The sequence below is a fragment of the Pogoniulus pusillus genome, chromosome 15 (assembly GCF_015220805.1).
Source record: "Pogoniulus pusillus isolate bPogPus1 chromosome 15, bPogPus1.pri, whole genome shotgun sequence".
NCBI classification, from domain to species: domain Eukaryota; kingdom Metazoa; phylum Chordata; class Aves; order Piciformes; family Lybiidae; genus Pogoniulus; species Pogoniulus pusillus.
This window is the reverse complement of record NC_087278.1, coordinates 3,964,351-3,988,187: the sequence shown is the minus strand read 5'-3', so window position 1 is coordinate 3,988,187 and position 23,837 is coordinate 3,964,351. Positions and strand designations below refer to the sequence as shown.

Sequence of the window (23,837 nt, the reverse complement as noted above, 5' to 3'; positions counted from 1 at the left end):
ATTCCAACCCCCCTGCCATGGGCAGGGACACCTCACACTAGATCAGGCTGTCCAGAGTCTCACCCAGCCTGGCCTTAAACACCTCCAGGGATGAGGCTTCCACCACCACTCTGGGCAGCCTGTTCCAGTGTCTCACCACCCTTATGGTGAAAAACTTCTTGTGACATCCAACCTGAATCTCCCCACTTCTAGTTTCACTCTGTTTACTTGACAGCCTAAAAAGTCCCTCCCCAGTTTTTTTGTAGGACCCCTTCAGATACTGGAAGGCCACAAGAAGGTCTCCTCAGAGCCTTCTCTTCTCCAAACTGAACAGCCCCAGCTCTCTCAGTCTGTCTCCATAGGAGAGCAGCTCCAGCCCTCTGATCACCCTCGTGGCCCTTCTCTGGACACACTCCAGCATGTCCATATCCCTCTTGTAACATCCACCTGCCAATGTGCAGAAGTGCTGACATCAGAACTACACACAGCTAGCTCAACTTTCTGTAACAGTGCAGAAAAGGCCTTTGAACAGGACCCCCCACCTCAGACTGAGGAAGAAGCTTCCTCTTGCCTCTTTCCCTTTCAACTGTGAAACTCAGAATTATGTAGTTTACACATAAAGAATCTCTCAGGTTAGTCCTGGACAGTCTGAATATCATCTTGCCACATCCATCCTAACAAAGTTAGAACATTGCATATGGTTGCTCATTTACTCCTCTCCATCCCTCTCCACACAGTTTTCCAAGCCTATAGCCCACACTTCCTTTCTCCATTTTCAAATCTCTTCCCTTTCTCCTGTATAATATTTGAATACTGAGGTGAGAAGTCAAAACAGAACAGTCTCTGTAGGGTGTTCCCTGGAAAAAACAACCAGGCCCTTCCAAGTATTGTGCACAGAATCATAGAATGGTTTGGGTTGGAAGGGACCTCAAAGCTCATCCAGTTCCTACCCCTGCCACAGGCAGGGACACCTCCCACCAACAGGTCACTCCAGGCCTCATCCAACTGCATGATCCAGTTCAGTTATTCATTACACATGAAAGTGGTTAAGATTCTAAACAGTGTTGGGCACAATTATAGTATAAACAATTTAAACAAGTCCCTTCTAAATCTGCCCATTCCAAGGTGTCTCAGACAGCAAATGCATCTCCTGAGACATTCAGAAGGTCAGCAAGAAAGCCTCTTCTTCCCACCTTGACATCAGACATAACTGCATCCTACCTCCAGTTCACAGAAAGAACTCTTCAGATGAGACTACAATTAAAACACCTCACATTCTGCTGGCCACAACTAGAAGTGACACTTGTCCTCCTCCTCCACTAACACTCTCACTCCTTGCTGGCTACTTCCAACATCTCTCCTGCACTGGACTTAGGCAATTGAGCCACTACAGGAACCAAAGGAGCAGAACATCTATGCCAGCAAGCAGGTCTTTGCTGAGTTGGCTCCTTGCAGAATAGCACTGCAGTGCCAGGGCATCTCCAGTGCCACTTAACTGTACGATTTCACTTGGCCTGTGAAACTGCACACCTAATTGCCACAGTCAAGGTCTTACTGGATTCTTCTGGTTTCCCCTTTCCTTAGAATCACAGAATCAAGCAGGTTGGAAGAGACCTCCAAGCTCATCCAGTCCAACCTAGCACCCAGCCCTAGCCAGTCAACCAGACCATGGCACTGAGTGCTTCATCCAGGCTTTTCTTGAACACCTCCAGGGATGGCAACTCCACCACAGACTTGAGTTTCCTGGTTTCTGTTCTTTCTGCCTGTTCATACTGCTCCCCAGGCTGAACAGTGCTAGCTTAACTTGACAAACCTCTTACTGTGATTCCTGTTATTGTATTCACATTCACACCTCTCTCCCATGCTCAATTTAATAAAGAAATGTACTTGCACCACTTAATGCTGCCTTTTCTTCTCCCGAGCTCTTAGTATCCAGTTTCTTACACTGTTACTGTTTTCAAACATAAATTCCTGCCTGCATTTGTCTTAGGCTGGTTTGAACCAGGTATTTCACTCCCATAGTCCCTCTCATTCCCATACCATCCTCTGAAAGCCTTGTGAAAGCCCTCACCTTCATGCCCTACACCAACAGAGGACATGGCTGTTGTTCTCTGCTGAGCATGAACACTTCTGCCTTGCTGAAATCTGATTACAGGACTGCAGTCAGTGCTCAGCCTACTCCCATCTCTCTTTTACTGGCCTCATTAAATGAAACACCTTAAAGTATTTAACAATCACAGAATGACAGAATGCACCAGCTTGGAAGGAATCTTCAAAGGTCATCGTGTTCCAAACCCCATTCAGCGAGCAAGGAACATCTCCAACTAGACCATGGCCACATCAAGTTTGATCTTGAATGTCTCCAGGGATGGGGCCTCAACTACATCTTTGGGCAACCTGTTCCAGTATTTTACCATTGTCAAGAGCTGAGATATTTACACATCAGTTATCTTGTGCTAAGGAGCATGAGAATACTGTGTAGAGTTCTGGATTCCCCAGCACAAGCAGATGGAACTGCTGGAGCCAGTCCAGAGGAGGCCACCAAGATGCTGAGAGGGCTGCAGCAGCTCTGCTATGAGGACAGGCTACAAGAGTTGGGGCTCTGCAGCCTGGAGGCTTTGAGGAGAACCTGTAGGGGCCTTCCAGTATCTGAAGGGAGCCTACAGGAAGGCTGAGGAGGGACTATTGACAAGGTCTTGTAATGACAGGACGAGGAGTAATGAGTTTAAACTGGCAGAGAGCAGAATTAAATTGGATGTTAGGAAGAAGTTCTTTGCAGTGAGAGTGGTGAGACACTGGCACAGGTTGCTCAGGGAGGTTGTGGATGCTCCCTTCCTGGAGATGTTCAAGGCCAGGTTGGATAAGACCTTGAGTGACCTGTTCCTAGTGGGAGGTGTCCCTGCTTATGGTGGGGGGGTTGGAACTGGATCATCTTTGAGGTCCCTTCCAACCTAAACCATTCTACAATTCTAATAATCTTAATTGTTTACCACTTACTTTGATGAAAGTGTCATTTGAGCAGGTAGCTAGAAGATACTGACCACTTCTGTTATTGAACTGGCAGCAATTCACCTGCTCCACATGTTCATACACACTTCTGCACTGGCCTGTTCTTGAATTCCAGATCTAGGCAGAAATGAAGAATGAAAAAGATTTTAAAGCACTTTATTAAAACCAAAAACCTGTAAAGTGTTGAAATACAGCTGAAGTCCTCAAACATTCTTAATAACACCTCAAAAACGTTATGAAGAGAAATAAGATGTTCTGAGGGGCAAGGTCAGACCAGAATGTGATCAATATGAGAATTTCATCAGTTTTGCTCCAATAAGGGAGGAATTGAAAATTCCAAATCACTCACATAAAACAAAACTAAATTCATCCCTTGCTATGGATAGGACTGGACTCAGATACTGTGTTCTAACAAAAGGAATCATCTGATAAAGAAGTAAAACTATTCCATGACCCCCATAGTGCATAACTTTTTCCTAACATCCCATCTGAATCTGCTCTTCTCCAGCTTGAGGGCATTGCCCCTTGTCCTGTCACTGCAGGTCTTTGCAAACAGTCTCTCACCACCCTTCTTGCAGCCCCCTTCAGGCTCAGGGGTGACCTTATTGCTGTCTACAACTACCTGAGGGGTGGTTGTAGCCAGGAGGAGGTTGCTCTCTTCTCTCAGGTGGCCAGCACCAGAAAGAGAGGACACAGCCTCAAGCTGTGCCAGGGGAGATTTAGGCTGGAGGTGAGGAGAAAGTTCTTCCCTGAGAGAGTCATTGGACACTGGAATGGGCTGCCCGGGGAGGTGGTGGAGTCGCCGTCCCTGGGGCTGTTCAAGGCAGGATTGGACGTGGCACTTGGTGCCATGGTCTGGCCTTGAGCTCTGTGGTAAAGGGTTGGACTTGATGATCTGTGAGGTCTCTTCCAACCTTGGTGATACTGTGACACTGTAAAATAAATGGTGATTCTGTATGCACGACGCTAAATTTAAGCATCTTTCAAGTGATTTAACAAGTGGGGCTTCACTGCCTTTGTTTCTCAGTCATTTATCCACAGGCAGCTGAAAAAAACCATTTAGGCTTAGGTGAGAGTCTAAATGCTCTCTCTTGATCATCAACGAAGATAAAGATTGCGTGGTCTCTCCCTAATCACCAAAGATAAAGGTTGCCTTTGCTAACCTCTGGGACTCAGACAAGAGCTGAAAGCTCAGGGATGCAAATCAACAGACATCGCCTTGGAAATTCCTGGACCTCAGCCTGCATGCCCAGGATGTGTACATCTTAAGTCAGCTACCCCAAGGAGAAAAGGCTTCTGTGTATTCAGGATACAGACAGGTACAGCCAGGGAGGGGGTGGAGTGCTGGACCCCTGCGAATGCAGGAGAATACACTGGAAGATCCCCTGGGGAGCTGCAGCTGGACACAGGGCAAAAAAGCTGTATAAAAGACAGGAGCAAGGCCTGCCAAAAGTGTGGACCTCCACCAGAGCTGCAGCACCACCAGAAGAACCCCTGCCAGCTCCACAGAAGACCATCCCTGGGCCAGGCACCCGAATCTCTCTCCCCCCTATCTGCGACTGAGGGTAACATGATCCCAGCTCTTTTGCTTCCCTGCAGCCTCTCTTCCTCTCCGTTGCTGTCTTTATCTCTCCCCCCCACTTTCTCCCTCTGTTTTGTCCAACTTTATCCTTCAATAAATAGTTTTGTGGTGATCTCTGGTCTCATTTGCACCTTAATTTCACAACATGGAAATCCATGAGAACAGATCTTGCTCTCTGGACAGAGCTATTGTGAATCTCTGTTCTCTGGACCGTGACAGCTTAAGAATCTAATCTGCCCAAGTTGATTAAAAGTGAAATGAAAAGTGAAATGAAAAGCATTCTTTTGGCAAAAATAAAACAGAACAATAAATTGTCTGCTCTCCATTTCCTTACCTTCACTTTTTTATCAGCTGAACAAGTTGCTACAAGCTCACCATCTGCAGAGAAAGAGCAACAAAGTATTTCGTCATCATGGGCACTGATCTCCAGGAGTCTCTCCCCACTTTCTGCTTTAAACACCTAAAAAATAAACAAGAAAAGCTTTTCATTCTCATACCATTTTAAAACAGAAAATACGAAGTTTGTTTTCTCTCAAACAGCTCTCTGGATGTAACCTTTTCATTACTTCTGAAAGTAAGAGCAGCCCTGAGCAGAGGGACTTGGGGGTGCTGCTGGACGAGAAGCTCAGCAGGAGCCAGCAGTGTGCACTTGCAGCCCAGAAAGCCAAGCAGAGCCTGGGCTGCAGCAGCAGAAGTGTGACCAGCAGGGACAGGGAGGGGATTCTCCCCCTCTGCTGCACTCTGCTGAGACCCCACCTGGAGTACTGCATCCAGTTCGGGAGCCTCCATTACAAGAGGGCTGTGGAGATGCTGGAGAGTGTCCAGAGCAGGGCCAGGAGGATGCTCAGAGGCTGCAGCAGCTCTGCTGTGAGCACAGACTGAAAGAGTTGGGGCTGTGCAGTCTGCATAAGAAGAGGCTCCCAGGTGACCTTCTTGTGGCCTTCCAGTATCTGAAAGGGGCTACAAAAAAGCTGGGAGGGACTTTTTAGGCTATCAGGGAGAGACAGGACTGGGGGGAATGGAGCAAAGGTGGAGGTGGGAAGGTTCAGCCTGGAGGTGAGGAGGAAGTTGTTCAGCATGAGAGTAGTGAGAGCCTGGAATGGGTTGCCCAGGGAGGTGGTTGAGGCCCCATGGCTGGAGGTGTTAGGGCCATGAGGATGATGAGGGAACTGAAGGGCTGCTTAGCTTGGAGAAAAGAAGACTTAGAGGGGATTTGATAAATGTTTGTAAGTATCTGAAGGCTGCCAGGAGTGGATGACAGGCTCTGCTCACTGCTCCCTGGGATAGGACAAGGAGCAAAGGGTGTAAGTTGCAGCAAAAGAGGTTCTGCCTCAACACAAGGGGGAACTTCTTTACTGTAAGGGTCCCAGAGCCCTGGCACAGGCTGCCCAGAGAGGTTGTGGAGTCTCTCTTAATGCCACGGTCTGGTTGACTGGACAGGGCTGGGTGCTAGGTTGGTCTGGATGATCTTGGAGGTCTCTTCCAACCTGGCTGCATCTATGAATGGGGGAGGAACAACCTCCTTTTCCTCTTTAGGTTATACACTCTTAATTATTGAAGCAAAACACAAAGCACTCTACACACCAGCACATTCCAGCTGTGACTTCTCCATTTTTTGTTCCCTTCTCATTGAATGAGAGTATTAATGACAGTGAAGTGATTGGTATTTGTTCAAGTCAGAATGTAAACTGAAGTAACAGGAAATCTCTATTTACAATAAATTCTGCAGAGTATCTGTTCTTAATCTAGTAACCACTTCCTTATTTTACTTTTACTTTAGCTTACTTTTATTTACTATTTCAGTAGAAGTAGCTTTGAGTCATTAAAAACTCAAGCCACTGTTAGAAAAAAACCCACAATTAAGTTCAAAGTTAATGGAAAGACAATAACTGCTAATTTTCCTATTACTTCTTCAATGGAAGTTTAGTTTCAATGCAGTTGCAATCCAGGCAAAAAAAATTTTTGCTTCTCTGGGTAGAAAATGAAGAGGAAAAGAAGCAATCAGCACTCTCAGTAACGAGGCCATTAAAGGACAGAAGCCTAGCAGAGTAACTAAGCACAGCATGAGTACATCCACCAGGCATCTCCTTCAGTGGATGCCACGAGCATCATTTTGGAGAAGCCAGCAAATAAAACACAAAAACTGAAACACAGTAACACATTAAGTAGCCAAATGAACAGCAACTAAGCATTGCTAATATTATTACTTTAGTACTCAATCAAGCAGCCAAAACAATAGCAAAGGCTTGCAGCAAAGTTGCTCCTTTCCCTTACCTGGAATATGGATACTGGATACTTTACCAGGTTACTGGCTGGCTGATGCCAGTTTTCTTGAGAGCTGGCTGGCTCCCCTCCAGGCAGACTGCTGGCAAATTCGTGTTAGTCACTTTCCTCTCTGTCTCCCCAAAATCCACTTCCTAAGAACTTTGGGCCCATTTCCAGTCTAATTCTGTCCTCAGTCTCAGGGGTTCCTTTTTCTCCCCAGATTTATTCCTTCTGCACAAAACAATTTACTAACTAAGCACCAAAGTAGCATCATGTCCATAACCATGCCACAGAAATAGTAAAGCTTTAACTAAAGCAGGTTACTGTTTCCCAGTTCTGTAGGTCTACTGTGACTGGAAATAACAATTCATTCAAGCAGATACTGCATATGCTTGGGTGAATTACTTTGGCTGGGAGCTTTTCATCAGCATTAAAAGGCATCTTTAGGCTGGACATCAGGAGCAAGTTTTTTATGAAGAGAGTGGTAAAATATTGCAACAGGTTTCTCTGGGATATGGCTGAGGCCCCATTTCTAGAGACATTCAAGATCAGATTCAATGTGGCCCTGGGCAGTGTGGTTTAGTTCACTGCATGGGGGCTGGACAAGATGACCTTTGAGGGTTCCTTCCAACCCAGTGCAATAATCTGTGAATCTTATGTTCAACTGCCATGTCCAGAGAAGGGTGAGAAAGCTGATGAAGGGCCTGGAACAGAAGCCCTATGAGGAGAGGCTGAGGGAGCTGGGGGTGTGCAGCCTGCAGCAGAGGAGGCTCATTGCTGTCTACAACTACCTGAAGAGAGGCTGTAGCCAGGTGGGGGTTGGTCTCTTCTGCCAGGCAACCAGCAACAGAACAAGAGGACACAGCCTCAAGTTGTGCCAGGGAAGGTCTAGGCTGGATGTTAGAAGGAAGTTGTTGGCAGAGAGAGTGATTGGCATTGGAATGGGCTGCCCAGGGAGGTGGTGGAGTTGCCATCCCTGGAGGTGTTGAAGCCAAGCCTGGATGAGGCACTTAGTGCCATGATCTAGTTGACTGGCTAGGGCTGGGTGCTAGGTTGGACTGGATGATCTTGGAGGTCTCTTCCAACCTGGTTGATTCTGTGACTCTACCTTCACTCTTTAGATTTAAATCCATGTCCTTTGTCAGCACTTTTAAATATAACTGCAAAGCATTGGATCTATTAACCAAATCTAAACTATTCTTACAACTACAAATTCCACACTTATACACCTATACATACAGAAGAAGTCTTTCTGTGGAATGCAAGAGCTCGAGCAGTGGTGAGGGTATAAACCCTGAAGTCACACAGTTCAGCTTTCAAACCAGAAGATACTGATGAGTATTCCAAGCATGCAACTTCACAGTATCATCAGGGTTGGAAGAGACCTCACAGATCATCAAGTCCAACCCTTTACCACAGAGCTCAAGGCTAGACCATGGCACCAAGTGCCACGTCCAACCTTGCCTTGAACTGCCCCAGGGACAGTGACTCCACCACCTCCCCAGGCAGCCCATTCCTTGGTGGTCGTGTAATCACAGAACATTACAGGTTGGAAGGGACCTCAAAAGATCACCATGTCCAACTCTCCTGTCAGAGAAGGACCACCTAGAATAAGTCACAAAGGAACACATCCAGGTGGGTTCTGAGTATCTCCAGAGGAGAAGCCTTCACAACCTCTCTGGGCAAATGACAATGCATTCTCTTCAATCATTTGTCTCCAAAGCATTCTAGATCCCTAACATCTCCACATAACAGCAACAGAAACGTGACAGGAGTGTTAACAAATGTTATCAAGCTGGTACTCAGCACCTCTTTTCACCCATGTATAGGTACCTTACCTGAAGGGTTTTGTCAGCTCCACAGGATGCTATCCTCTGCCTGTCCTTAGAAAAGCAGGCATGGTAAACTGCGTCTCTGTGTGGACGTACAACCAGCCGGTAGAGGTTCTTCAAGGACTTCTTATTTCTACAGGGTAAGAGAGTTGATTTAAGCTGAGTTGGATTTCCTTATTGCCTTTTTATTGATCAAAATGCTCTACAAACTTCGAGGAGACCTTCTAGTGGCCCTCTAGTGGCCTACAGGAGGGCTGGGGAGTGACTATTTACAAGGTCTTGTAACGACAGGACGAGGAGGAATGGGTTTAAAGTGGCAGAGAGGAGATTGAAACTGGATGTTGGGAAGAAGTTCTTTACAGTGAGGGTGGTGAGACACTGGAAGATCTCCAACTAGACCATGGCCACATCAAGTTTAATCTTGAATGTTTTCAGGGATGGGGCCTCAAGTACATCTTTGGGCAACCTGTTCCAGCCTTTCACCACCCTCACTGGAAAAGAACTGAGATATTTTACACTTCAGTTATCTTGTTAGGCAAAGGAGTGCGAGAATGCTGTGCACAGTTCTGTATTCCCCAACACAAGAAGGGCATGGAGCTGTTGGAGCCAGGCCAGAGGAGGCCACAAAGATGCCCGAGGGCTGCAGCAGCTCTGCTATGAGGACAGGCTGAGAGAGTTGGGGCTGTTCAACTGGGAGAAGAGAAGGCTTCAAGGAGACCTTGGAGTGGCCTCCCAGTATCTGAAAGAGGCTATACAGGGGCTGAGGAGGGGTCTTGTAATGACAGGACAAGGAGGAATGGGTTTAAATTGGCAGAGGGGAGATTGAAACTGGATGTTAGGAAGAAGTTATTTGCAGTGAGGGTGGTGAGACACTGGCACAGGTTGCCCAGGGAGGTTGTGGAGCAGAGAATCACAGAATGTGATCAAAGATCACATTCTGTGATTCTCTGCTCCACAACCTCCCTGGAGGTGTTCAAGGCCTTGAGCAACCTGTTCTAGTGGAAGCTGTCCCTGCCTTTGGTGAGGGGCTGGAACTAGATGATCTTTGAGGTCCCTTCCAACCTAAACCATTCTATGCTTCTATTTAGTTGTAGACAATTTCCTTGGATCAAGGCATCAGCACATCAGCAGCCTGACTGCAGCTACTTACATCCATTCCAAATAAAACGTTCCTGTTGCTCTTTGAGCATGGAGCTTAGCTTGTTGATACACTTCTGATGTCTCTGGCTGGCAAAGCCCCAGCTGGATAATGTCAGGAAAGGGCTCTCTTCCAAGCAGGTGCCCATTTAAAGACAGGAACTCCTGGAAGTTCTCACGTACTGTGCTATCCTATGTACAGAGCAGAAAATAGTTGGTAAGAGAGAAAGTGGATGTCTGAAAGTGGATTTATTTCCTCTGTGCCTTTTGCTTTCTGCATTTTCTGTACAGCTAATATTCTCACAGAAGCACTTGGTTCTATTTTTCCACGTAGTTTGATTAGCAAGCACATACAATAGGCTGAAGTATTTCCTTATCCTCATCTGGAAAGCCTATTATCCTTATTTTTCAATCAAAAGGATATAAGCAGTCAGTGTGAAACATCTGAAAGGCTAATCCCAGCAGCCAACCAAGTTCTTCACCTCTTCCAAAGCAGTGTCCCATACTTGCACACCATCTGGGAGGAGTTTCAACAAGGCCAAAGGCCAGGTCCTGCACTCGGGTCACAACTCCATGCCATGCTACAGGCTTGGGGCAGTGTGGCTGGAGAGCTCTGGAGGTTGTAATAGACAGGAGCTGAATGTGAGCCAGCAGTGTGCCCAGGGGGCCAAGAAGGCCAGTGGCATCCTGGCTTGGATTAAAATGCTGTGACCAGCAGGAGCAGGGAGGGGATTACCCCCTTGGACTCTGCTCTGGTGAGGCCACACTGAGTGCTGTGTTCAGTTTTAGGCACCACAGTGCAAGAGAGATATGGAGGTGCTGGAGTGGGTCTAGAGGAGGGCAACGAAGCTGGGGAAGGGCCTGGGGAATAAATCTGATGAGGAGTGACTGAGGGAGCTGGGGATGGTTAGTGTGAAACAGAGGAGGCTGAGGGGAGACCTCACTGCTGTCTACAGCTAACTGAAGTGACATTGTGGAGAGGCTGCTGCTGGACCCTTCTCACTGGTAACTGAAGACAGAACAAGGGGGAATGGCCTCAAGCTGAGGCTGGGGAGGTTTAGGTTGGACATTAGGAAAAAGTTTTTCATGGAGAGAGTGGTCAGGGACTGGAATGAGCTGCCCAGGGAGGTGGAGTCACCCAGCCTGGATGTGTTTAAGGGTGGTTTGGATGTGGTGCTTTTGGATATGGTTTAAGGTGAACCTTGTAGAGCAGGGCTATAGGTTGGACTTGGAGATCCTGAGAGGCTTTTCCAACCTGGATGTCTCTGTGATTAGATCTTAAGTTCCTTAGTCATTGAGTGCCATGATCAATCACTTGGCATACACTGAAATTACAACTAACACTGAAACAAAATTCTCTTCACTTTTCTTCAAGGTGATTCTAAAGTTAGCACTGGTTTTCCCTTTCAGTTTTTTAAGCTCTCTATCTCCCACACACACATCTAACAAAATACAAAGTAGAAAAACTTATTTGGAACAGACTGATCATTTACCTTTTAGTATCATACCTTTTGATCCAGGATTGAACTATATTCTACATATTCATGAATGAGATGAGCAGGCCCTACCAATTCTGTTTTAGCTTTAATCCAATCCAAAGAAAACATTAGAGCACAGAGTTCCTGCAAGAAATACAAAATTGAAGGTCAGAGAGTGAAGTTTCATAACAGAATCATAGAATCAAGCAGGTTGGAAGAGACCTCCAGGATCAGCCAGGCCAACCTAGCACCCAGCCCTAGCCAATCAACCAGACCATGGCACAAAATGCCTCATCCAGGCTTTTCTTCAACACCCCCAGGGATAGCAACTCCACCACCTCCTTGGGCAGCTCATTCCAATGCCAATCACTCTCTTTGACAACAACTTCCTCCTAACATCCAGCCTAGACCTCCCCTGGCGCAACTTGAGACTCTGTCCCCTTGTTGGTGGTTGCTTGGCAGAAGAGACCAACCCCACCTGGCTACAACCTCCCTTCAGGTAGTTGTAGACAGCAATGAGCTCACCCCTGAGCCTCCTCCTCTCCAGGCTGCACACCCCCAGCTCCCTCAACCTCTCCTCACAGGGCTGTGCTCCAGGCCCTCACCAGCTTTGTCACCCTTCACTGGACACCTTCCAGCACCTCAACATCTCTCTTGAATTGAGGAGCCCAGAACTGGACTCAGCACTCAAGGTGTGGCCTGAGCAGTGCTGAGTACAGGGGCAGAATAACCTCCCTTGTCCTACTGGCCACACTGCTCCTGATCCAGGCCAGGATGCCATTGGCTCTCTTGGCCACCTGGGTACATTGCTGGCCCATGTTCAGCTACTCTCAACCAACACCCGCAGGTCCCTTTCTTCCTGGCTGCTCTCCAGCCACTCTGTCCCCAGCCTGTAGTGCTGCTAGAGGGCAAAAAGTAAAGCCCAGGAAATACCTTAAGTATTTCACATGCTTTGCTGCAATTGTCTCTAGTTAAAACCTGATGCAGTTTGCTGTTTCCTGCATTTTACTTGCTCGGGTGTGAAAATTCAGAGGACAGAAAGCTAAGCTTGTGATTTTAATGCAAAGGATTGCTCTGATACAGCCAGAGAAGGGATGGTGGCACAAAGCACATCTTGACTTTTGTAACCTGCTTTAGGATAACAGCTATAAAAGGTTCTTCCAGTCCAGGCTTGCAAAGATCACTCTGCTAACAGTGATCTGTTGTTCTTCCTAACAGATGCTGGGCTTGAAAGAAAACCAAAAGAAAAATATCTGCTATTATAGAATGACAGAAGAAGGGGACACAGTCTCAAGATGCGCCAGGAGAGGTCTAGGCTGGATGTTAGGAGGAAGTTGTTGGCAGAGAGAGTGATTGGCACTGGAATGGGCTGCCCAGGGAGGTGGTGGAGTCACTGTGCCTGGAGATGTTGAAGCAAAGCCTGGATGAGGCACTTAGTGCCATGGTCTGGTTGACTGGATAGGGCTGGGTGCTAGGTTGGCCTGGATGATCTTGGAGGTCTCTTCCAACCTGGTTGATTTGGTTGATTCTATGATAGAATAGTTTGGGTTGGAAGGGGCTTCCAGATGTCATCAACTCCAACCCTCAGAGGCACTTGAAAATTAAAAAGTCATTTAAACTACACTGAAATGAAAGAGACTGAGATAATAAGTCCACTACAAGCCCTCCCCACCCCAGATTTGTATTTCACAGTAATTATGAAAGCTTCTAAGCACACAAAGCATATTTCATAGCATGAGTCAGCCCAATGAGCCATCTCAAAAGAGGTTCAGCTGAAAAGCTTTGAGTCCATGTGAAATGAAGCAATTAACAATCAGGACCAAATGCTATTCAAGGCAAGAATTCTAATAACATTCAAGTGAAATTGCTGAAGCATTCATTTTCCTGCATGGTTTGCATCTTATTCTAGCTCAGCACCTAGAGAACAGTAGGTGACAGAAATAACAGCAAGTTATCAAAGGTGCCAAGGCAATCCTGGGAACAAGAGATTACTCATCAAACTTTGATGGATTCTTTTGTGGCTGTTGAACTCTAGTGATGCAGAGAATTAACTTTTAAACACAAATCCAGTCTTGTTCAACAGCTTTGTGGGTGCCATGGACAGTGGCACTGAGTGCACCCTCAGCAAGTCTGGTGACAACACCAAGCTGTGTGGTGCAGCAGACAGGCTGGAGGGCAGGAATGACAGCCAGAGGGACCTGGATGGGCTGGAGAGGTGGGCACAAGCCAACCTCATGAGGTTCAGCAAGACCAAGTGCAAGGTCCTGAATCTGGATTGAGGCAATGCCAAGCACAAATGCAGGCTGGGCAGTGAGTGGCTGGAGAGCAGCCCTGAGGAGAGGGACTTGGGGGTGCTGCTGGATGAGAAGCTCAACAGGAGCCAGCAGTGTGCACTTGCAGCCCAGAAAGCCAACCAGAGCCTGGGCTGCAGCAGTAGAAGTGTGGCCAGCAGGGCCAGGCAGGTGATTCTTCCCCTCTACTCTGCTCTGCTGAGACTCCACCTGGAGTACTGTGTCCAGTTCTGGAGCCTCCATTACAAGAAGGATGTGGAGATGCTGGAGTGTGTCCAGAGCAGGACTGTGCAGGAGGATGCTCAGAGGGCTGCAGCAGCTCTGCTGTGGGGACAGACTGAAAGAGTTGGGGCTGTGCAGTCTGCAGAAGAGGAGGCTCCCAGGTGAACTCATTGTGGCCTTGAAGTATCTGAAGGGGGCTACAAAAAAGCTGGGGAGGGACTTTTTAGGTTATCAGGGAGTGACAGGACTAGGGAGAACATAGTGAAGCTGGAGGTGGGTAGGTGAGGAGGAAGTTGTTCAGCATGAGAGTGTCGAGAGCCTGGAATGGGTTGCCCAGGGAGGTGGTTGAGGTCCCATGCCTGGAGGTGTTTAAGGCCAGGCTGGATGAGGCTGTGGCCAGCCTGATCTGGGGTAGGATGCCCCTGCCCATGGCAGGAGGGTTGGAACTGGATGATCCTTGTGGTCCCTTCCAACCCTGACTGTTTCTGTGATTCTAAATCAGCATGAATTAAGAAAAAAGCATAACAATATCTCTGCAGAAAAAAAAGAAACTAATCAAATCCTCTGAAGAAACCAATCTAGCTGCATTATCACACAATCAAGCAAGCCTGGGGTTTCAAAAACTTGAGAGTTTTTTTCTCAAAGCTTCTTAAAGAGGGAAGAAAAAAACCCAACTAGAACCACACAAATTATGATACAAAGTAAGAGGAGCCAAGACATAAAGGGTAGAAATAAAGCCATTCCCATAGCAGACAGTGATGATCAGGGCAGTCACAAAAGGACTCTATGTTGAGTGCTTACCCAGCTACACAAATGCCAAGGGTGAAAGAGGTTCAAGTGGGAAAAAAAGAGGGAAAAGCTGGGAGAAAGGCAAGGATAAAGGTGGCTCAAGAAGAGAAACAGAGGATATTAGTCAGAACTCACCTTCTGCATGTTGGCACCAGCCATGTGGTAGGCTAGAAAGTTGTACCAGTACATGCAATCCTCTTGAGATGGAACAGGTGTATTAAGTTTGTAGTACTTCTTGTACTGATTTACTATGTTTTTGTGTAACTCCTGCAATGGGAAACAAAACACACTTGGAGTTAATATTATGCCAAGCTACAGACAGATTTCAGGACCAAGGAATTATAATAGCTGTTAATATTATGTTGTTATGTATAGAATCTTATTTCTCAATCCCAATATACCAACACAGGAAATTAACAAAGCTTACCTTCCAAAACTGTACTCACCTTCCAAAACTGTACTCTTAACCTAATCAGGTTAGGATCCTAGGACAAGGGAGGTTATTCTGCCCCTGTACTCAGCACTGGTCAGGCCACACCTTGAGTGCTGTGTCCAATTCTGGGCTCCACAATTAAAGAGAGATGTTCAGACACTGGAATGTGTCCAGAGAAGGGCAACAAAGCTGGTGAGGGGCCTGGAGCACAGCCCTGTGAGGAGAGGCTGAGGGAGCTGGGGGGGTGCAGCCTGCAGAAGAGGAGGCTCAGGGCAGACCTCACTGCTGTCTACAACTACTTGAAGGGAGGTTGTAGCCAAGTAGGGGGTCAGTCTTTTCTCCCAGCCCCCCTGTCAGAGCAGGACCATACAATTCAGCTCAGGTCACACAGGAACACATCCAGACAGGCCTTGAAAGGCTCCAGAGAAGGAGACTCCACAACCTCTCTGGGCAGCCTGTGCCAGTGTTCTGTGACCCTTGCAGTCAAGAAGTTGCCCCTTGTGTTGAGCTGGAACCTCCTGTGCTGCAGCTTCCATCCATTGCTCCTTGTCCTATCCCAGGGAGCAGTGAGCAGAGCCTGTCCCCTCTCCTGACCCCCAGCCCTCAGAGATTTATAAACATTGATTAAATCCCCTCAGTCTTCTCTTCTCCAGACTAAGCAGCCTCTCCTCATCAGGCAGTGCTCCAGTCCCCTCATCATCTTCGTAGCCCTCTGCTGCACCTTCTCCAGTAGATCCCTGTCCCTCTTAAACTGGGGAGTCCAATACTGAAGGCAGTACTCAAGATGAAGTCTCACCACGGCAGAGTAGAGGAGAAGGAGAACCTCCCTTGATTTGCTGGACACACTCTTCTTAATACACCCCAGGATCTCATTGGCCTTCTTGGCCACAAGGGCACATTGCTGTGCCACGGACAAGTTGTTATTCACCAGCACTCCCAGGTCCCAGGCTCCTTCTGTTGATGTCCAGTAACAGGACAAGAAATCAGAATAGTTTAGGTTGGAAGGGACCTCAGAGATTATCCAGTTCCAACTCACTGCCATAGACAGAGACACCTCCCACCAGAACAGCTCACTCAAGGCCTTTTCCAACCTGGCCTTGAACATCTCCAGGGAGGGAGCAGCCACAGCCTCCCTGGGCAACCTGTGCCAGTGTCTCACCACCCTCACTGCAAAGAACCCTTTCCTAATATCTGGTTTGAATCTCCCCTCTGCCAGTTTAACCCCAATCCTCCTCATCCTATCATTACAAGACCTTGTCAATAGTCCCTCCTCAGCCTTCCTGTAGGCCCCCTTCAGATACTGGAAAGCTACTATAAAGTCTCCTTGAAGCCTTCTCTTCTCCAGGCTGAAGAGCCCCAACTGTCTCAGCCTGTCCTCATAGCAGAGCTGCTGCAGCCCTCTGAGCATCTTGGTGGCCTCCTCTGGACTGCCTCCAACAGTTCCATGTCCTTCTTGTGTTGGGAACTCCAGAACTGCACACAGGACTCCAGGTAGGGTCTGAGGAGAGCAGAGTAAAGAGGCAGAATCCCCTCCCTTGCCCTGCTGGCCACACTACTCTTGCTGCAGCCCAGCACACAGCTGCTGTCTGGGCTGCACTCACACTGCAGGTTCATGTTCAGCTTTTCATCACCCCAAACCCCCAGGTCCTTTTCCTCAGGGCTGCTCTCCAACAGCTGGTATAAGCTGGAACTAGGGGAAGTTCTGCCTCAGCTTCTTTCCTGTGAGGGTGCTGGAGCATGGATCAGGCTGCCTACAGAGGTCGTGGGGTCTCCTTCTCTGAAGACTTTCCAAATCTGCCTGGACATGTTCCTGTGTAGCCTGGTCTGGGTGATGCTGCTTTGGCAGGGGGACTGGCCTGGGTGATCTCTAGAGCAACCCTCTAACATTCTGTGATTCTATCCTGGAATCACTCCACAGCTTCAAGTGGAAAATGTTTTTAATCAGTCAGCATAAAGTTTAAGTGTATTGTGGACCTACTCAGTGACACTACTGTGACAGCATTTAACAGAGGCATGTTTTCTGAGCAATGCCCAGCCTTGGGAGAGCCAAGTTGAAGTGAAGCAGATCAGTCAGTACCCTACCTGAAGCTGGTTGTGATTCTTTTCTGTGAGGAAATCAAGCTGAAGGTCGTGTAAATAGTAATGGAATGACTTCCCATTACGATCACAGAACAATAGGGACTTGTTAACAAATGCCTGCAGGATATCTTCAACTTCTTCAGTTTCCATATCCCACAGAATACAGAGGACCTAAGAAAACACATTAAGACAGGAAAGAATCAGAATGAAGAGGTAACAACTAGGAAATAAATCTTACAAGGTGTGACTGAGGGAGCAGGGACTGTTTAGTTTGAAGAAGGGGAGGCTGAGGGGAGACCTCATGGCTGTCTACAGCTACCTGAAAGGAGGTTGTGGAGAGGTTGGTGATGATCTCCTCTCAAAGGTAAACAGTGATATAACAAGAGGGAATGGCCCCAGGCAGTGACTGTGTAAGTTTAGACTGAACATCAGGAAACCTTTCTTGCCAGCAAGAGTGGTGAGGCATTGGAATGGGCTGCCCAGGGAGGTGGTTGAGTCACCAGCCCTGGAGGAGTTTAGAAGTCAATTTGATATGGTGCTTGAAGATATGCTTTAGGATGAACCTTGTAGAGTAGGGATAATGGTTGGACTTGGTGATCCTGGGGATCTTTTCCAACCAGAATGTTTCTGTGATTCTGTACAAATATCATAGAGGCTACTACTTGAGGGACAACAAAACACAAGCTAACAAATACAGATTACAAATGGTAATAAACTGGATTACTAATTCTTCCATAACAAACTCCAGGACAAGTCAAACATCCCATCCTTTGCCTATTTGTGCTGATCTACAGGGATCAAATCTTTTTTCTTAAAGGAGACAAATTTCACCTAAGAGTTTTTAAGCCTTCAGAGAGCTCAATTACAATCTAAATAAAGAGCTATATAAGCAACATAAATTAAACATTATTAGGTTGGACATAAGGAGAAAGTTCTTCACAGTGAGAGGTGGTGACATACTGGAACAGGTTGCCCAGAGGTGATGGAAGACCCATCCCTGGAGACATTCAAGGTGAAACTTGAAGGTAAGGGGCCTGGAGCACAGCCCTGTGAGGAGAGGCTGAGGGAGCTGGGGCTGTGCAGCCTGGAGAAGAGGAGGCTCAGGGGTGATCTCATTGTTGTCTACAAGTACCTGAAGGGAGGATGTAGCCAGGTGGGGTTGGTCTCTTCTGCCAGGCAAGCAGCAACAGAACAAGGGGACACAGTCTCAAGTTGCGCCAGGGGAGGTCTAGGTTGGATGTTAGGAGGAAGTTGTTGGCAGAGAGAGTGATTGGCATTGGAATGGGCTGCCCAGGGAGGTGGTGGAGTCCCCATCCCTGGAGGTGTTCAAGCAAAGCCTGGATGAGGCACTTAGTGCCATGGTCTAGTTGATTGGCTAGGACTGGGTGCTAAGTTGGGCTGGATGATGTTGGAGGTCTCTTCCAACCTGGCTGATTCTATGATTGATGGGGCCCTGAGCAACCTGACCTAGTTGGAGATGTCCCTGCTTTCTGCAGGGGGGTAGGACAAGATGACCACTGAGGGTCCCTTCCAACCCAATGCATTCTGTGATCATGAATACATTTTTATCAGTTTTTTAGTTTCCCTAGTGACAATAAAAGTCATGAGACAGTAATGGATCCAACCTACACGATGCAGCACTTACTATTAACTTACATATAGCATAAATAAAGCACAGCAATTGCACATCTCAGGAAGTCTTCTGTTTCTATCTCCCTAACTGTGAGATTTGTCAGCTAATTATTGCTGCTTGTATCTCACTAAAATGCACAAGATTTCTGTGTGGCTCTTATTACCTTGGTAGGTACTTTGACATCTTTTGGGAGGACAGAGAGGTCTTTATAGTAGTCCTTGTAATTGTCATTCAGTTGCTCAACACTTATGGACATTGCTTCATCAAGGGCTTCATAATCATAAGAAGAAGATTTTCTTATCCTTCTAAACTGCTTGTTCTGCAGCTGCCTGAGGTAGTATTCCCAACGACTAGGGAAGTCTCGTAGTAGTGCACCTATCAAGGATATCACGAGAGGAGAACCTGTAGGAAAAGATTGATTTCATTTTAGAGGCTTTTGAAGGACAGAATCCTTTAATCAAGTAGTTGTGACAAAATTCTGGAGGTGTGGAGGAGAAACAAAACCACATGGACATCTTTCAGTATCTTCAGGGGGCCTACGAGAAAGATGGGGAGGGACTTTTTAGGCTGTCAGGTAGTGATAGGACTGAGGGGAATGGAACAAAGCTAGAAATGGGTAGATTCAGACTGGATGTTAGGAAGTTCTTCAGTATGAGGGTGGTGAGAGCCTGGAATGGGTTGCTAAGGAAGGTGGTGGAAGCCTTGTCCCTGGAGGTGTTTAAGGCCAGGCTGGATGAGGCTCTAGAGAGCTTGATCTAGTGTGAAGTGTCCCTGGCCATGGCAGGGGGGTTGGAACTAGATGATCCTTGTGGTGCCTTCCAACCCTGACTGATTGTGTGATTTGCAAACTCACCAAATTTAAGTGTACTGAGGGGGCAAGACGAACATGCGGTGAAGAAAGCTACTTGAAAATCAACATGAGACACTATCAAAACACAACTCCCAAACATTTAACAAGCATTTGTGTTTTACTTAAGGATACAGCTTTAAAGAGCATTCCCCTCTCTAAGTCAAACTCTAGAAGGAAAAACAAACACATTGAGTGGTAAATGATATGTTAAAGAGCAGCAAGTGTACCTTTACATTCCCTTACAAGGAGGTTAGCTTGTTCTGGCAGTTCTGATATCTTCATATTCACAAACAGGGATAAAATCTCCAGTCCTTTCTCATGTGCTAGTCCACTTTCCACATGAACCTCATATTTATTGCCTAAACATGGAAAAAAAAAACATCAGAGAATGTGAAAAATCCTCTGGAAATGGAGGGCACCACTCAAGCAAAATCTGGAGCAAAGTCCTGGCTTGTGATGTTTTGCATAGCATTTCATGTGCTTAGTGGTAGTAAGAAGAGTATATCCTTATCAGAACCAAGTTTGCATCAGATAAACAACAAAATTAGGCTATCATCTCATAATTAGAAATGCATTATGACTGCTTAATAGTGTAGAGACAATCAGTCTAGCAGCAGCAGTGTCAGAGGTTAATTTATCCTGTTGAACATCACTGCACTGCTCAGCGTAGATGTAAGGCTTTGAGGCCAACACACAACATTTATTTCACAAACAGCATATAAAGTCTTACAGAGCACAACTCCAGAACTCTGCCACTTTTGAAACACTCTTCCTTTCAGGTTGATTTAAAAGCTCCCAGAACAAACTGCATAGATATACACAGACACAGTCTGTGGTGCAGGAGAGGAAACTGCTCCTTACCAGCCACAGCATCGGTTACGCTCCTGTCCCTGCTGGTGATAAGAACCTGACCTTGATTATCAAATGCTTTTAATACCCAGGAATCCCAAATGTCATCCAGGATCAAAAGAGACCTAGAGCAAGAAGAAATATTGCAGATTTTACATCAACTCTCAGTGCTAAAATACAGTACTGCATTTTAATGATGAAAGAATGTTCTCAGAATTTACAATGTATGACTGTTATCACTTTTAATGCAAACATGCAAAATCTCTTGTGAGAGGACATTAAACACTGCCAGAGAGCTGGATCTAAGCATCTGAAAAAATAATAGTAATACATTTAACCACTTCTTGCTTTATAGTTACAATTCAAGCATAGACAAAAACATCTCAATACAAGAGAGACGTTGAGGGGATCGAGCCCATTATCAGTAAGTTTGCAGATGACACCAAGCTAGGAGCAGCTGTGGATCTCTTGGAAGGTAGCAGAGCCCTGCAGAGGGACCTGGCCAGGCTGGACAGGTGGGCAGAGGCCAATGGGATGAGACTGAACGAGGCCAAGTGCAGGGCTCTACTCTTTGGCTACAACCTCAAGCAGCACTACAGGCTGGGGACAGAATGGCTGGAGAGCAGCCAGGAAAAAAGGGACCTAGGGGTGCTGGTAGAGAGTAGCTAAACATGAGCCAGCAGTGTGCCCAGGTGGGCAGGGGAGCCAATGGCATCCTGGCCTGGATCAGGAACAGTGTGGCCAGCAGGACAAGGGAGGTTGGGAGGTTACTCTTCCCCTGTACTCAACACTGGTCAGGCCACACCTTGAGTGCTGTGTCCAGTTCTGGGGTCTTCAATTCAAGAGAGATGTTGAGATACTGGAACATGTCCAGAACGTTGTCCAGAGAATGAAGCTGTTGAGGGACCTGGAGCACAAACCCTGTGAGGAGAGGCTGAGGGAGCTGGAGGTGTGCAGCCTGCAGAAGAGGAGGCTCAGGGCAGAGCTCATTGCTGTCTGCAACTACCTGAAAGGAGGTTGTAGCCAGGTGAGATTGGTATCTTCTGCCAGGCAACCAGCAACAGAACAAGGGGACACAGTCTCAAGTTGTGCCAGGGGAGGCCTAGGCTGGATGTTAGAAGGAAGTTGTTGGCAGAGAGAGTGATTGGCATTGGAATGGGCTGCCCAGGGAGGTGGTGGAGTTGCTGTCCCTGGAGGTGTTCAAGCAAAGGCTGGCTGAGGCACTTAGTGCCATGGTCGGGTTGATTGGACAGGGCTGGGTGCTAGGTTGGCCTGGATGAGCTTGGAGGTCTCTTCCAATCTGGCTGATTCTGTGATTTTGAGAAATATTTCCATTATTCAACAAGTAGTATTTTTTCAAGCAGGCTCAACTCCTGCACACCTGGCAAACATCTTTTGTTAGTAGGAGATTTTTTAGTCTACTAAATACACACATGTCCAGGACAAGCCTATGTATTCCTTCAGGAAAGGCACACAGTTAAATCATGTTTATTATACACAATCACTCAAGATCACCAGCTCCAACCACTACCCTACTCTACCAAGTCCTCCACTAAGCCATACCCCCAAGCGCCACATCTCTTTTGAACACCTCCAGGGATGGGGACTCAACCACCTCCCTAGGCAGCCTGTAGAAATGAGCTTCTAGTATCTATCTTTTATACACTTACCTGGACTTACTGTTATCATATATAAGCCATAGGATCACAGGATGTTAGGGGTCAAGATCTCTGGAGATAATCAGGTCCAATGCCCCTGCCAAAGCAGGACCACACAATCTAACTCAGATCACAGAGGAACACATCCAGACAGGCCTGGAAAGTCTCCAGAGAAGGAGATTCCAGAACCTCTCTGGAGAGCCTGTTCCAGTGCTCAGTGAGCCTTTCAGTAAGGAAGTTCTTCCTCATGTTGAACTTCTTGTGCTGAAGTTTACACCTGTTGCCCTTTGTCCTATCCCAGGGAGCAAGTGAGCAGAGGCTGTCTCTGTTGCTTCCTTCCTGACCCCCAGCCCTGAGATATTTATATACAGTCATTAAATCCCCTCTCAGTCTTCTCCAATCCAGACTAGAAAGCACCAAGGCTCTCAGCCTTTTCTCATAAGGCAGAGCTCCAGTCCCTTAGGAACTTTTAAACACATTTTAACACAAGAAATTAAACTCTAGAAGTCTTGTTAGGTTCATCTAATATTCTGTAGGAAAACAGAAGGTAGGGAGGTGATCTGCTGGAGAGCAGCCACGTGGAGAGGAACCTGAGAGTGCTGGTGGATAACAAGTTGTCCATGGGACAGCAACCTGCCCTTGTAGCCAAGAGAGCCAATGGGATCCCGGGGTGCATTAAGAACAATGTATCCAGCAGATCAAGGGAGGTTCTCCTTCCCCTCTACCCTGGCCTGGGGAGACCTCATCTTGAGTACTGCTTTCAGTTTTGGACTCCCAGTTTAAGAGGGACAGGGATCTAACAGAGAAGATCCAGTGGAGGGCTGTGAGGATGATTACGGGACTGGGGCACTGCCTGATGAGGAGAGGCTGAGGGACCTGGGGCTGCTTAGTCTGAAGAAGAGAAGATTTAGAGGGGATTTAATAAACGTTTATAAATCTCTGAGGGCTGGGGGTCAGGAGAGGGGTCAGGCTCTGCTCACTGCTCCCTGGGACAGGACAAAGAGCAATGGATGGAAGCTGCAGCACAGGAGGTTGCACCTCAAAACGAGGGGGAACTTCTTTACCATAAGGGTCACAGAGCACTGGCTCTGGCTCCCCAGAGAAGCTGTGGAGTCTCCTTGTCTCAAGCCTTTCCAGGCCTGTCTGGATGTGTTCCTGTGTATGACTGTATGTTCCTGCTCTGGCAGGGAGGGTGGACTCAATGATCTCTTTGAGTCTCTTCGAACTCCTAACATCCTGTGATAGCTACTTTCAACCACACCACAGACACCTTTAGATGATTAGACCAAAGTTACCCTGCCATGTGTTACCAGCTATAAAAAGTGTTCTATCTTCCTGACATCACCTGGGATACTTCCTGAGCATCAGCAAACGCAGACGATCTTTAGCCTCTTCAATGTTAAGTGGTGGCCTCTGTGAAAGGGTGGAGTCATGCTCTAATCTACTGCAGAGGTTCTGAAGTTTTATGAGGAGCCCTGCTTTGTCCTGCTTTCCAACAGAGAGCCAGTGAACTCCTTCTGGAAAGCAATCTAACAAGAAAAGCAGTATTAATCACCTTAGGCATTTTAAATGAGAAATAATCAATAGCAGTTTACAAGAGCAATCTGCAACTCAATTTCAATTCAAACATAAAACTCTAAAGTCTACTGCAAGCCAACCCTGAAACTCTAACATTAACTCAGATGTTTCACAAGACCACTATTTTCCCTTTAAAAAAGGAATAGGCTCTGTAGGGCAAGTTCACAGACAGA

At 47.0% G+C, this 23,837-nt stretch overlaps 1 protein-coding gene and 1 long non-coding RNA gene across 2 annotated transcripts in view; one reads left to right on the top strand and one right to left on the bottom strand.

The window, feature by feature from the left end:
* The window catches only part of LOC135181688 (uncharacterized), a 32,168-nt gene extending 30,289 nt beyond the window's left edge, over window positions 1-1,879 (top strand). The window contains exon 5 of the long non-coding RNA XR_010304968.1: window positions 1,564-1,879. This is a non-coding gene — a long non-coding RNA (uncharacterized LOC135181688). The remainder of the gene's footprint in view (window positions 1-1,563) is intronic.
* APAF1 (apoptotic peptidase activating factor 1) overlaps window positions 1-23,837 on the bottom strand; it is a 49,096-nt gene that overhangs the window by 19,100 nt on the left and 6,159 nt on the right. The window contains exons 5-15 of the mRNA XM_064154977.1: window positions 23,432-23,615; window positions 20,441-20,553; window positions 19,807-19,938; window positions 18,893-19,131; window positions 17,100-17,267; window positions 14,720-14,851; window positions 11,313-11,426; window positions 9,818-9,996; window positions 8,674-8,800; window positions 4,905-5,030; window positions 2,977-3,105 (exon numbers count right to left, since the gene is read on the bottom strand). Of these exons, the coding sequence (XP_064011047.1) occupies window positions 2,977-3,105; window positions 4,905-5,030; window positions 8,674-8,800; window positions 9,818-9,996; window positions 11,313-11,426; window positions 14,720-14,851; window positions 17,100-17,267; window positions 18,893-19,131; window positions 19,807-19,938; window positions 20,441-20,553; window positions 23,432-23,615 (1,643 nt within the window). The remainder of the gene's footprint in view (window positions 1-2,976; window positions 3,106-4,904; window positions 5,031-8,673; window positions 8,801-9,817; window positions 9,997-11,312; window positions 11,427-14,719; window positions 14,852-17,099; window positions 17,268-18,892; window positions 19,132-19,806; window positions 19,939-20,440; window positions 20,554-23,431; window positions 23,616-23,837) is intronic.